General features: G+C 40.5%; 1 protein-coding gene across 1 annotated transcript in view; it reads right to left on the bottom strand.

Annotated features, from left to right (window-relative positions):
* GRID2 (glutamate ionotropic receptor delta type subunit 2) overlaps nt 1-15,481 on the bottom strand; it is a 1,117,957-nt gene that overhangs the window by 844,305 nt on the left and 258,171 nt on the right. The window contains exon 2 of the mRNA XM_087724106.1: nt 5,083-5,238. Coding sequence (XP_087580232.1) covers nt 5,083-5,238 — 156 coding nt within the window. The remainder of the gene's footprint in view (nt 1-5,082; nt 5,239-15,481) is intronic.

Here is a 15,481-nt window from a genome sequence, read left to right as displayed (position 1 = left end):
TACTGAAGCATGTTCAATGACATATTTTGAGTTTATGGAACAATGGTACATAAAGGGATGACCATTGGTTATAAAGAAACACATACACAGACAAACACACCAGAGAATGTGTAGGCCTCAGTTTCGATACCTTTGCATAAAATAGTGTAGGAAGGTAGCATCCACCCTTCTCCTAGGAAAATATTGAAAAGGGCAGAACATTTTCCCTAAAAGGGAGGCAGAAACTCATCTCCTCCCCTCTTTGTCAATGGGCCATTAAGGCCTGGGCCAATCTATTCTACATAACAAAGCTCTACCTCCTTCAGCAGAACCATAATAGGGATCCCAAAGCCTTTTCATTACATCATCACCCAGCAAGAGTCAACCAAGCTTGGGACTCAGGACAGCCTACATAATTTCCCCTGCATGGCCCCATGGGAATCTGACAACCAATCAGAATACAAGCTCAAATTCAAAGTCCAACAGAGGGTATAAATCTCTGTCTCTCTCTCTCTCACACACACACACCCATGTGCCTTTTTTGGCCTGGACCTCAAACCATGTGATTGTATCCACCATTAAACAATCTTTCCAAGCAGTCTCCATGTCTCCAGAGTCTTTCTTCCTGCTTGGGATTGAAGCCAGATGGAGGTATCTTCCATCAATAGGAGATGAGAAATTCTTTGTTTCTGATCCCTGGAGACTTATATTTAGCCAGAAATGAAAAATACTATAGTGATACATGTTGACCTTATATAATCCAATTTCTAAGTTTCAGGAAAGGCTAGATATTATTTTTTTATTGTTTCAATACCACTTTATATAAATAAGATATAATTTTATGTCTGGGTATAGGCTTCATAGAGCAAAACAGAAGCCACTTCCAAATAAAGGAAGATAGGATTTGATTTAGAGTACAGGTAAGTCCTCAACTTACAACCATTCACACATACAACCATTTCAGCATCCCCATGGTCATGTGATCAATATTTTGGGGGCGTGGCAAGACAGTTTGTCAAATAGGGCAAAAATCACTTAACACCTGTCTTGTTTAACAACATAAATTTTGCACTCAATCGTGATCGTAAGCCGAGGACTTACTGTACTTTAAACTTCAGATTAAAGTTTGACTTTAGTTTTTCTATCAGAATGCAAAGTAGATTATTTTATCATAGTCAGAGAACTGAATACAAAAAAATAACATACAAAAAAATCATGTGTTTTTTTTTTAAAAAAACTGCAACGTTATTATATCAGCCTCTGTAATGGTATGTATGTGAGAAAGACTTTAGGATTCAGGAGGAATAGTCACAGAATAGATAATAATCAGGCAAAAGATAACTCATCTCTCCAAAGAAGAGGGAGAAACATTTCAGAAAAGTAGGATCCTCCCTTGTTTTTCTAGAAAGAAAAAGGAAAGGAGGGGAGAAATAGATTTAGATTTGCAAGATTTTACTAATAAAATTTTGCCATAAAGATAAAGCAATATTTATTGTTGTGCTTTTTATCTGTTCTGCTTCATAAGCCTAACAACTTCCACTAAAGTACTAAACCTAATCTGCAAAAATCTGGATAATTACTAGATGGCAGCACTGAGGACAAAAAAGAGTTTGCTCTCATCTAGTCACTGTCCAGATTTTTGAAGCCCAGAAATGATTGCCTTGATGCCCATCAACTCTTGTTAAGGGTAGAACTTCACCATACTCTGTTATGCTAAGGCAGGGGTGTCAAACTCAAGGCCTGTGGGACAGATCCACCCCATGAGGTGCTTAGATATGGCCCATGGGGCTGCCTTGAAAACAGCAAAGGACCAGCCCATGGTGCCTCTGTCAGCTAAAACGGAGTTCAGGGGGCTGCGTGTGGCCCCACAACAGTGGTGGGATTCAAATAATTTAACAACCAGTTCTCTGTCCTAATGACCATGTGGGTAGGTGGGGCGTAGTGGTCATGTGACCACGTGGGCATGGCCAACTTAACATCACTCAGGTTGATGGGCACTTTGCCTTACCTGTTACAATGTAATAAGGGTTAACTGGAGAGGCAGTTTCTGTAAGCAGGGCAATAACGATTAGGCTAGAAACAACACCAGAATGTTTCCTTCTTGCCTTCCTTACAGGATTAGCCCTGTAAAGCGGAAAAAAAACCAAAAGATGATTTCTTCCAACAACCGGTTCTCTGAACCTCTTAGAAAGTTAAGAACCGGTTCTCCCGAATAGGTGTGAACTGGCTGAATCCCACCACTGCCCCACATGCTCCATTTTTGCTGGCAGAGGGCTAGCAAAAGAAACTAAAAACAAAACAAAAGGAGAAATGTTTCCCCTTTTGCATTTGAGCATCCCAGAAGGGACAAAGAAAAAGAAGGAAGAGAGCAAGGAAGGAAAAAGAAGGAAAGAGGGAAAGGGAGAAGAAAGGTGAATGAGGAGGGAAGGAAAGAGAAGAGAAGAGAAGAGAAGAGAAGAGAAGAGAAGAGAAGGGAAGGGAAGGGAAGGGAAGGAAGGAAGGAAGGAAGGAAGGAAGGAAGGAAGGAAGGAAGGAAGGAAGGAAGGAAAAAGAAGGAAATAGGGGAAGTAAGAAGAAAGGAGAATGAAGAGGGAAGGGAAAAGAAGAAAAGGAAGGAAGGAAGGAAGGAAGGAAGGAAGGAAGGAAGGAAGGAAGGAAGGAAGGAGAATATAATGAGAGTGAGTGAGGGAAGTCCTGCCTTAGCACTTGGCCACCACAGGTGCCCCCAAAATGAGTGATGTTGAGCTGGCCACGCCTACCCTGACTACGCCAACCTCAGTCCCTGAGGTCAAACACAATCCTAATGTGGCCCTCAATGAAATTGAGTTTGACACCCCTGTGCTAAGGGATGGTTTTAATTTTGCATTTTTTGGACTATGGCATTTTTAAGATACCCATTTGTTTCCTTAGATCACTTCCCAGTTTTATTTAGAAAATAGGTTTTCCAGTTTACAAGGAGAGAAAAAAATAACCACTCACACAACCAAAGTTTCATCCATCAAGCAAGGAATATTAACTAGGCATCTTGAGATCTCTATCAGAGAGGACAGACGCCTCAGGGTATCATAATAATTTACACAAGGAGATTAAAAAGGATGACCACTTGTTCAAGAAGGAAGACAGCCATCTGTGCAATAAAATACCTTTCCTGCAAAACTCAACAGAGAATGTCATAGGTCTTGTTTATAATTATATATAAGACAATTGTTCTATTAAAATAAGGAATGGGTCATTGGGTAAACTGCAGGCAAAGAAAATGCTGCTTAAATAAGGCCCCAGCAATAATATTTAATTTATAAGAAAAAGATAGGATAAACCACTTTGGTTTTGTTTTCATCCCATTACTCATTTCCTACACATTATTAAATTTCATTCAAAAATTTTGTGATGCAACTGAAGAAAAGAGAATGGTATTTAGCAACTAGCTGCGAAGAAAACATCTCCTCCTCCTCCTCCTCCTCCTCCTCCTCCTCCTCCTCCTCCTCCTCCTCCTCCTCCTCCTCATAGGTCTGCCATAAAAAGACCTATATAAAACCCCCAAATTAAAGTCTGTGAAACCCTAAATTACAGTCTTTGGAAAAAACTAACCATACCATATATTTTTATCGTGGTATAATTACCACACTTAGTCTAGCAGAAATATCAAGCGAGCCATATTTGTTATAATTACACAATGATAACTGTAAAAGCCGTAAGTTCAACAGACAAAACAAACACACCGTTTCTTGCACAGTGCAATACAATAGCACAAAACACCAGGAGTGGATTCAAATTTAGACACCTGTAAAGTACAGCTATTGTGATCACTGGGATTTATAATAGTTGTTATACCAATTTCCCTTGATTTCAATGAATCAATGATTTCCTTTTTTTTTAAAAAAAAAGGAGAAATCCATCTGAATTGAAAAGAGTAGTAGGAAAATACTAGCAGCTACTAATACAAAGCAGAAATAAAAACCAATTACCTTCCAACATTCCACTAATGCAGGGGGTATATATCATTCATAATGTAGAATATCAGAATGTACATGAATAAATGAATCAATAATGAATTTTGTAAGCTATAGAAAACTGAAATTCTTAAATGTACTGTATTTTTCGGTGTATAAGATGCACCTTAGTTTTTGGGGAGGAAAATAGGGGGGAAAAAATCTGCCTACCAGGTATTCATCTGGTTAGCGTCCTTAGTCTGGTCAGCTTCAGCACATAAGTTTGCTGGCTTTGAGTGCGCATGCGGATTGAAAACAGCTTCTAAAGCACAGCTGATCATTAGAGAGAGAAGCAATGAGAAAAGCAAGCAAAGCAGGGAAGATCGCTTAACGTCTCATTGGGGCTGAAAAAAAGCTTTGAAAAAGCTACATTCAGAGTTTCAGACGCACCCAAATTTTCAGCCTCTTTTAGGGTGGGGGAAAAGTGCATTTTATACTCCGAAAATACGGTAGTTACTTCAGAAGACTTAATCTCTAATCTCTCTTTTAGCTACTGTCATGTACGCAAAACAACGATCACACACATATAACCGCACTTGAACTATATTGATAACTTGGAAAAATTGTAGGACGCACATGAAATCCTCATGTTTTTGGGACAAATGTAACTTTGCAACTCTTCCAAATTTTATCGGCAAAAGGCTTATCATAAACTGAACAAGCACACTGATTTCCTACCTCCCTTCTCACCCGCCATCACAATATGGATAAAAGTGTGAACATTAATTCATGTTAAGAAGCCTTAAATTCATATTTTTCACTTATCAGAATATACTGGCCTTAGACCAAAATAAATATCATGATGTTGTAAGTGGAAAAAAGGAATCTTTCTCCTCACTTTTTTTGGGGGGGGACATTCATGTTCAATCATTTTCTACAGACTAAATGCCTCAAAGTCCCCTAATTAATTATTATGATTAAAAGCAAAAAAAATTGCTGCTCCAAGTCACGGTTGCTTAAGAATAAACATTTCATCCATCTGACAGACTCTTTGGAATACAACAAAATGCCTTCCCAATATCCAAAACAAACTCCTTCAACAGGACTTCATTTGCAAGGTTTTCAAACGTCACCAAAACACAACAAGGAAACAAATCGGCCTTGGAAACTCTACCTTCCTGAACTGCTTGAAACGGGTTGTTGCCATCCACAAAAGTCACAGATATGGTGATCTTCTCCGTCTGCAGGATTTCATCGTTTTGGTTGAGATCAGAAACGGCCATGCGAAACACTTCCTCATCCTTTTTTGCAGATTCATCAAATATTGCCCCTAAAAAAAAGAGAGAGAGACAGAAGACACACAGTTAATATCAAGGACAGGAAAAAAAATTCAGAACAGAGACATTTAGGACATAGCATTTGGGATAAAGGCAAGTACGCACATGTGTACTAGTTGTTCCCAACTCTAGGGGGTGATGCTCATCTCCCTTTCAAAGCTAAACTAAACACCGAAGGCACACAGAACATTGTTACTTTCCCACCAAAGGTGGTTCCTATTTTTCTACTTGCATTTTACATGCTTTCGAACTGCTAGGTTGGGATTTGAGATACATGTGGCCAAATCCAGAGGATTTATAAACATTGCTCCCTTCCAAATCAGCAGTGGGGAGATGGCGGGCAGGCCCACCCAAGATTTCCACTACTGCTTTGGGTGAACTGGTATGAACCGGCTGAATACCACCTCTGATACAGATCTATCTGGGCATCTTTACACTTACTGTAAGGGTCTAAATATTCCCCATTACATTCCCAGTAACACCATCAGCATGGTTAAATAATAAGACATGATAATTTCTCAATATCCAGAGCACTACTTGTTCCCCAGTCTTTCTCTAGATCAGGGATGTCAAACTCAAGTCCTGCGGACAAAATCCAGCCTGAAATGTGGTTAAATCTGGTCCACAGGGCTGCCTTGGAAACAGCAAAGGACCGGCCCCCGGTGCCTTGGCCCCAGCCGGCCAGGTGCTGATTTAAAAATTGGTGGCAGCCATCTGGACCAGAACGTGGTCATCCTTAGATCCATGGGGCTGCTGTGAAACCAGTGAGGGGCTGCCCCACCCCACCCATGGATGTGCACTGGAGACAATGGATCCCCCAGCCCCCCCAGGCCACCACAGGTGCTCCCCAATGTGAGCAACATCGAGCTGGCCATGCCCACCCCGGCCATGCCCGCCCGGTCCCCCAAGGTCAACCACAATTCTGATTTGACTCTCAATGAAATGCAGTTTGACACCACTGCTCTAGATCAGGGAGCAGAATAGTCTAAGGGTATCCATAGACTTCTTTATGATTGGCAAGTGATATAAATTCAGATCTGGGAATTCACAAAATTGTAGGGTTAGAAGAAACCTTGCAGGTCTTCTACTCCAATCACCTGTCCTTAGCATGAGATGTTATACCACCCCAGACAAAAGGTTATCCAATCCTTTCTGAATATCCCTAGCGATGGTGCACCCACAACTCCAGGAGTTAAGCTGTTTCATTGGTTAGTTGTTCTCAATGTTAGGAAATTTCTCCTTAGTTCCAGATTGGATCTCTCGTTACCAGGTTTTCACCCATTGCTTCCCTTAAGAGCTTTGGAAAGTAGGACAAGAAAGCAACAGGAGAGAGCTAACTGGAATTCAACCAGATTAACCTCAACAAATCCTGATATAGTGAAGGAGTATCTGTCCTTGCCCTAATTTCATTTGCACTTCTAATTCGTGACATAGTTGAACAAAATTACGACCCAAAACCTTCTCTTGCCCTAATTTCATTTGCATTTCAGATCCTTGATACTGTCCCTGTGACACAAAGCCTTTATTTTGGGTGTTAGGAGATGCAAGAGAGCACTTATTAAACTCACATTTCATCATGTTCCAGCACCACATTTCATTTTATGAAACATTGGGCTATATTCGAGGGATTTCAGGAGAAAATAAGGAGTACACATCTCACAATGCAATAATTTATGAAGATTTGCTGAAATTAGTATAGGGATCGAGCCAAGAGATTGAAACATCAGCACAAAATGTCATTATTTCCTCCAACATAAATGATAAAATAGCAGTACCAGGCACTGTGGCTGGCAACTTCACCAAGACCCCACGCAGCCATGTAAAAATACACCGCATGACAATATAATTACAGTAGAACCTATCTGTCTACTAGCTATTCTGTTCTAAGTAAGATGAAATTTAATTTCTCTTGAGTCTAGCAAAACTTTTTATCACTATAGGCATGCAGCTATGTTGTTTTCTTGGAACCAATAAAGTCACAATTTAATATTTAGTATGCTCTGGGATTTTGCTTTTAGTTTCCAATAGAATAGAATAGAATAGAATAGAATAGAATAGAATAGAATAGAATAGAATAGAATAGAATAGAATAGAATAGAATAGAAAACAGAGTTTGAAGGGACCTTGGAGATCTTCTAGTCCAACCCCCTGCTTAGGCAGGAAATCCTACACCATGGATGTCAAACATGCCATGTCATGTTACTATCACAGGACACATCAGGATATTTTTCTCTTCATGGAGCTGGGGTGGGCGTAGTCTGCACATGATGCATCTTGCCCTTGGGCCACCAGTTTGACATACCTGCCCTATACCATTTCAGACAAATGGTTGTCCAATCTCTTATTAACTTTCAAGAAATTTCTTCTTAGCTCTAGGTTGCTTCTCTCCTTGATTAGTTTCCATTCATTACTTCTTGTGCTACCCTCAGGTGCTTTGGAGAATAGCTTGACTCCCTCTTCTTTGTGGCAGCTCCTAAGATATTGGAACACTGCTATCATGTCTCCCCTAATCCTACTTTTCATTAAACGAGACACACCCAATTCCAGCAACTGTTTTTTATATGTTTTACCCTCCAGACCCCTAATCATCTTTGTTGCTCTTCTCTGCACTCTTTCTGGAGTGATGGCTTAAGTACCATCTTTGTGGAGATATAATATTCTGCCTTTTCAATATTTCCCAGGATATTTCATTTTTCTAGGAGAGGGGTGGATTTTCACTTCCTACAGCTCTTGGTTGCTTCTCTCCTTGATTAGTTTCCACCCATTGCTTCTTGTCCTACCTTTAGGTGTTTTGGAGAATAGCTTGGCTCCCTCTTCTTTGTGGCAGCCCCTGAGATATTGGAACACTGCTAACATGTCACCCCTAGTCCTTCTTTTCATTAAACTAGACATACCCAGTTCCTACAAGCTTTATATGTTTTAGCCTCCAGTCCCCTAATCATCTTTGTTGCTCTTCTCTGCACTCTTTCTAGAGTCTCAACCTCTTTTTTACATCGTAGATTTACGATTTAGATTTACATTGAATTTACATCGTAGTGACCAAAAACCAAAACCATCTATAGCAATAAAATTTCTGTTCTACTTCCTACTTGGGTACGCAATCTGATCTTGTTTATCTTTTTCATGATTGGTCCAAATCATCTAGGTATGGCCATCAGTTGTGACCCACTGTAATAATGACAGTCTAATAAGGTATATTTTTTGTACAATTATCAGGGCTTTGGTGTTCATGTAACCCACCACTACACTACGCATCAAAGATTGCCAGCTTTTTTCAAACAACAGATACCATTCTGAACATTTATGCAATGGCACTGATGCCAAGTAATAGTCAAATTACAAGATCACTGTTGAGAAAGCAATTTTGATTATGTCATTCCTAAAAGCTTGCGAGATTTCACTTTGGGCACATAAAATTTAACAAATACATGGGATTTTACTCATTTTTAAAATTTATCATTTCTTTTATATTGACAACAATATTGAGGACTGATGAGGGAACACTGTTACCCATCAATGTTACACTGCCAATTCCTGAAATAAAGTAATCGTTGCCTCTGTTGCAACATCAGGGAATTTTAATTGTTCTTTACATGTAAGGTTGATAGACCTTTTGGAGGTTGTGAATTAACGTGGAGATTGTGACATTATGTCACTAATCTACAATACGGTGACTGAAATACTATATTTATTAGATCCTATTATTAAGCTCGTCTGCCTGGAATCCACACTGTATATCGGAGATTAATACAATTGAGTGGGTCCAGAGTATTTCACAAGAAGAGTATTCTACTCCTCTGCTCACAATAAAATACTTTATGCCACCAGGCTCGATATTTTGTGCTTGGACAATCTGGAACTGTGCCATCTGCAGTCGGACCTAAGCATAGTACACAAAATTGTCTGCTACAACATCCTACCTGTCATCGACTACTTCAGCTACAACTACAATAATACATGGGCAAACAATCGATACAAACTCAAGGTAAACCGCTCCAAATTCGATTGTAGTATATATGACTTCAGTAACAGAGTGGTCAATGCCTGGAATGCTCTACCCAACTCCATTGTTACATCCTCTAACCCTCACAGCTTCAACCTTCAACTGTCTACTGTGGACCACACCCCATTCCTAAGCGGTCAATCAAGGAGGCATGCATAGGCGCACCAGCGTACCTACCATCCCCGTCCCACTGTCCCCATTTATTTGTATTCATTTCCCTTGTTCATGTCCATGTTCATACTTATACCTGCTATCCTATACATGTTTTACATGCTAATAAATAAATCAATTGATTAAATGGAAACTCATAAATAGAGCGCCTAATAAACCATCTTCTAGAATGATGTAGAGTTTAGTTGAAAATGTGAATATGTTGTGTGAGGCTGGGAAAAAAACATTCATTGAAAAATCCCCCTTTTTCAACTGTTAAAAAGGTAAGCAGGCTTCTCCCTTCTTTGCATCTGATTGCTTCAAATGGGGAAATCACTGTTTGCCAGAGAAACCTGTCAATGAAAAACTAACAATGTTTTTTTAACATCCACTTGTGAAGTTGAGTTTTGTGATATCACACCTTTGACAGTAAAGCTGGTGTTTGGCAGTTACTCTGATGAAAAAACATGGGGCAAAAAGCAATATGAAACAGGAAAACAGGATGAGAACCCTAATTTGATACTAAAAGTTTGAGAAACTGTGCAATCACCAGCAGGTGTAAGTAATTGTGTTTATTTTATTTATTTATTAGATTGATTTGCTGCCCACCTCACCTCAATTGTTATTGGTTATCTAAGAATTAAATATGGGACATGGTGGCTTAGTGGCTAAGATGCTGAGCTTGTCAATCAGAAAGATTGGCAGTTCGCCAGTTCAAATCCCCAGCACCACGTAACAAAGTGAGCTCCCGTTACTTGTCTCAGCTTCTGCTAACCTAGCAATTTGAAAGCATGTAAAAAATGCAAATAGAAAAATAGGGACCATCTTTGGTGGGAAGGTAACAGCATTCCATGCACCTTCGGCATTTAGGTGACCAAGGAGACGTCTTCGGATAGCGCTGGCTCTTCGGCTTTGAAACAGAGATGAGCACCACCACCCAGGAACGAATAGGACATATGTGCGAGGGGAAAGTGCACATTTAAAAGTGTGAGACATTTACTATTAGTTCTAAGAAGTTATTTTGGTTTTTTAAGAATGAAATTAAAAAATGTTTTAAAGTTGGGTGTGTTATCCCTTAAAACAACTAGTGAATTGCTGGACATAAATACATATTTAGGAGTTTGGTTTAAACCATTTAATTAATTGAAAGGTTTGGTATATTTTTAGCCTAGTAAAAACAACAATGAAAAACATGGAAAAACAAATGACCAAGACACTAAGCATCATGAAGCAAGAAAGTTTGGGAAACTCTGACCTGGAAGAGGCTTTTCCAATAAAGAAATTGCTTAACTTTCCACTGTCAATCTCTTGTTGGAAGCAGATTGTGGGAAACCCTATTTTCCTAGTGTGACAACTTTCTAACAGAACAATTGATCAGTGGAATGGCTTGCCTCTAAAAGTTGTGGGTGCTCCAACACTGCAGGTTTTAAAGAAGAGATTGGACAACCATTTGTCTGAAATGGTATGGTGTCTCCTGCTAGAGCAGGGTGTTGGACTAGAAGACTTCCTAGATCCCTTCCAATTCTGTTATTCTGATACAAAGACTTCAATTCCCAGAATTCTCAGCAATGAACATACTCTCCAAGAATTCCCCCCCTCTCTCTCCCTCACTCTCCCCCACTCTTACAAACTATTGTCTACATGATGCTACCCCTGAAAAGCATTCGGAGACTACAGCTAGTCCAGAATGCAGCCGCGTGAGTGATATTGGGTGTACCGAGATACACCCATATTACACCTATCCTCCGCGAGCTGCACTGGCTGCCAATTGGTCTCCGGACGCAATTCAAGGTGTTGGTCATTACCTTTAAAGCCCTACATGGCTCAGGACCAGCGTATTTGCGAGACCGCCTACTGCCGCATACCTCCAAATGACCAATAAGATCCCACAGGGTGGGCCTCCTTAGGACAGTGTCGGCTGGCGGGGCCTCAGAGGAGGGCCTTCTCTGTGGCTGCTCCAATCCTGTGGAATCAGCTACCCCCAGAGGTCCAGACCTTGCCCACCCTCATGGCCTTCAGAAAAGCTGTTAAAACCTGGCTGTTCCGGCAGGCCTGGGGCTGTTGACCTTATTATGTAGGGTCCAGCCCCAATTTGAATGTATGCGTGTTGGAGAATTTTTATTTTTATTTTTATTTTTATTTTGTTTGTTTTTTTCTTTTCTTGTTCTGTCTAAGCCGCCCGGAGTCCTCCGGGATTGGGCGGCCTATAAATTCAATAAATTAAATTAAATTAATTATTGTGGCCAGCGGAGCTGGCAGCAAAGGTGGACAATGAGGAGATTGGGGAGGAACACAGGACAGTCCTGGGTGCTGAGGAAAGCTCGGACGAGGGCTCTGCATCTCAGGCAGAGAAAGTTAGCTGTGAGGCAGAGGAACAACTGGGGTCTGTTCCCAGTGTGCTCATAGGCAGAGCTGCCATAAGACAAGAACAACTAAGAAAGCAGGGTCAACTTAGGAATAAAGCCACACCTTGGAGATGATTGGCCCCTCCCCTGGGAAACAAAAGGGGAGTGAATGGTGGGGCCAGCCAGAGGTGGGATTTGGAGGTTCTCTGAACTGGCTATAACCTTAGCTATGGGTTCTCCTGAACCTGGATGAATCCGTAGCAGCCCACCTCGTTCTTAAAGTCTTTTTTCCCTTAAGAGCTGGCTGCAGGCTTTCCACACTGGATAATGAAAGTTGCTCAGCCTGAAAAATCTTTGAAATAGTGTTGTGCGGGGAGGCTGAGAAGGAGGTCAAAATCAGACTGACATGCAGGAACCACACTGCTTTGCAAACATCTTTGTAAATGTATTTCTCTGTAGTGAATTACCTCAACGAAACTTTGCATAACTGTACAAAATAGCACTGAACATTTTGTGGAAAAGATGAAAAGAGGATTTGTTTGTTTTGGCTCATTCTCCCGTCTCCTATAGCTCTTTCTTCTCCAGAGAGGAATAATTTGATAATTACAATGGATAATTTCTTTTGCGCGGAGATCAAAAGGAAACTAAGAGTTAAAAAAACACACAACTCTGACTCATTTCATCATTAGTATCAATTAAAGAAATTACATAATTTTCCATAAATCAAAACCTGTTCTCTAATTTACATATTTACTTTCTTCTCTTTCATAGCTTGCTATGTTTTATGGATCTACAGTCTTAGAATCCTGGGGATTTCTATTAATTAAATTAGCCAAAAGGCTATTATCCTTCTCTTCCATAAAAGAAAAGATAAAATAAACACAACTTTGTGCTTTTAATGTTTCTCTAAGAGCTGGAAACCTTCATGTTTCTATTACTCAGAGTTTGAGGTTGGTGGTCTCGTCTCACTATAAATTAGAGTTTTTAAATTAGCGTTGATAGATTGACAAATCAAATTCAAAGTTTCATTTAATCCTATCTTGTCCAAAATATTTGAGATAGGAATTGTCCAGTGTTATCATCAGTTCGCCGCACAAATGTGCCCCTTCTGTGCATAGGCCCAGCCTTCCCCGCACGCACTTTGCTTGCATGTGCACCTTCCATTCATGCACCTGGCCACAAAAACATGCCTAAATAGGACGTCATAGAGCAGGGCGATGGCAAAATATGGAAATAACTGCCTCGTGTCAACGTGCAATATATCAGGATACAATTTTGTCCAAGTCATCCTGTCATGCTTCCTTCTTGGTAATATTACCAAGTTTGCATGGCAATGAAAGTCCTCCCCAGATCAGTCAAAGCAGTATATTAGGACATTTGAGGCCAGTATGTTCTCAGTCACATCCTTGATTTTAAAAAAAGAACACAACCTCCCTGCCTTAATTTATCATGGTCTCTTTTCTGTGTCAGATGTCATCAATTTTCTTGCCAGCACTATTCATTTGGTGCCAGCAGATTCCCTACACAAACTTTCTTCACTTTGACCCACAATTTCTTTTCTACTTCTGTTGCCATCTGGAGCAGCTGTTCCATGCCTCTCCATCTCAATAGCTTGTCATTTTCTTGCAAACCACAATTGAAAACATACATCTTTCCTTTCCTGTTCCTTAATTCCGCCATCATTTTGCCAGTTCCTTATTTACATACAGGAGTAGATTGACATAATTCCAGGAAGGCATGGCAAACTCCTGACAACAGTTGCTGTAAATAAATATTCTAATAAGGGGGAATCTATATGCACAATTTAAAGGTGTGAGTCATTTACTATTAGTTCTAAGAAATTATTTTGGTTTGGTCTTCTAAAACGACTTCCTTCTTGACCAGTAACTAAATAGTCAGTCAGTCAGTCAGTCAGTCAGTCAGTCAGTCAGTCAGTCAGTCAGTCAGTCAGTCAGTCAGTCTGTCTGTCTGTCTGTCTGTCTTCCTTCCTTCCTTCCTTCCATCTCTTCTTTCCTTCTCTCCTTTTCTTTTTTCTTCCTTCCATTAACCTATTGTTAATGTTATAAATTATTGAAGAATATTCAGAGAGCTGAAGACAAAGTAGTTTCAACCTCCTTTTATTAAGTGACATAAAAACTTATCACTCTAGGCATGTACATTTTTTTTTGAGGCCAAAGACCTTATATGGTCGATGCATCATATGGAAGAGAAGCTTTGACAAAGAAGATGGTAGGACTAGGTCAGAACTTAAAATTGAACTAATGTTAATGTAAGTGTAATTACATTGCCATGACCTGGGCTTTTTAAACAAATTGGACTGTTGAAGGAGACTTGGCATATTTGCTGTTTCGCCGCTAAAAGTCAACATTTAAATTGGGTTTTCAAAGATTCAAACATTCCACTTTGCTGGGTGGGGGGTGGGGTGGGGGTTTCCTGGTCTAGGAGGAAACAGTAGAAAATTGAATATATTCTCAATCTGGTTGGAAGCCATAGCTTTGATCTGTACAATTATAGGAATTGGATCAATAGATAGGCATAGATGGATATATGCCAGGGAGAATTCTGATAAAATCAGCAATTTCTTTCCTGCAGTGAAAAAAAATAAATCTAATTGCTTACAAGGATGTTGTTTACCCTGACTTGAAAAGGAGGAGAAAGAGCCCTAGAATTTAAACTGTAGCATATACAACACAGACACAATACATATGTATATGTTTTGCTGTTTTTGCAATAAGCATCCTGCCAAGAACACCAATTCCTGAATAAAGGATTAGCACCAAGAGTGGTATTTACTTACTTTCCCTACCGGTTCGCAAATGTGAGCGCATGCACCCTGTCCACACATGCACTATGTCTTCTGTGCGCACTCTTTGATCACGTGTGCGGCTTGCTCGCCTGCGTGCGGCTTGAAAAATTGCCTAAATAGGATGGCATAGAGCTGGGGTGGGTGAGCAGGCCCACCCACAATTTCCATTATCGGTTCGGGCAAACCAGTCTGAACTGGCTGAATACCACCTCTGATTAGCACCTAGCCATTCAAAAGCATACAAAATGTGAGTAGATTAATACGTACCATTTCAGTGGGAAGGTAACAGCCTTCCATGCACCTTTGGCATATAGCAATAGCAGTTAGACTTATATACCGCTTCATAGGGCTTTCAGCCCTCTCTAAGCGGTTTACAGAGAGTCAGCATATTGCCCCCAACAATCTGGGTCCTCATTTTACCCACCTCGGAAGGATGGAAGGCTGAGTCAACCCTGAGCTGGTGAGATTTGAACAGCCGAACTGCAGAACTGCAGTCAGCTGAAGTAGCTTGCAGTGCTGCATTTAACCACTGCGCCACCTCGGCTCTTCTGGACACATGAACATGGAAAATGTCTTCAGACAGTGCTGGATTTCTTGGCCAAGAAATGGAGATAAGCACCATACCCTAGAGTCAGACACAACTGGACAGGGAAACCTTTACCTTTTATTTGGAAAGTTGAGTTGTTTATTTGTGCTGTGAGACAATGAAATAGTCCTGGGTCTAAACTCAGGCATCCCTCTCAAACAAGTCACCTGGAAGGAGAAGGTTAGTCTTCTGATAGGAGTAACCTGGCTAAGATGTTAACTAACACATTGGTGGTTGCTGCTGGTTCGTACTATTTTGCCCAAACCAGTAGTTTGGAGAACCGGTGGCCCACCTACCCCAACACTATCTGGCTGTAGATATCTCACTTTCCGGCTTGCTCGCCCCG

The sequence above is a fragment of the Thamnophis sirtalis genome, unplaced genomic scaffold, assembly GCF_051295495.1.
Source record: "Thamnophis sirtalis isolate CommonGarterSnake01/CBP01778 unplaced genomic scaffold, rThaSir2_p1.2 scaffold_10, whole genome shotgun sequence".
Lineage (NCBI taxonomy): Eukaryota > Metazoa > Chordata > Lepidosauria > Squamata > Natricidae > Thamnophis > Thamnophis sirtalis.
This window is presented reverse-complemented; position numbering and strand designations above follow the sequence as displayed.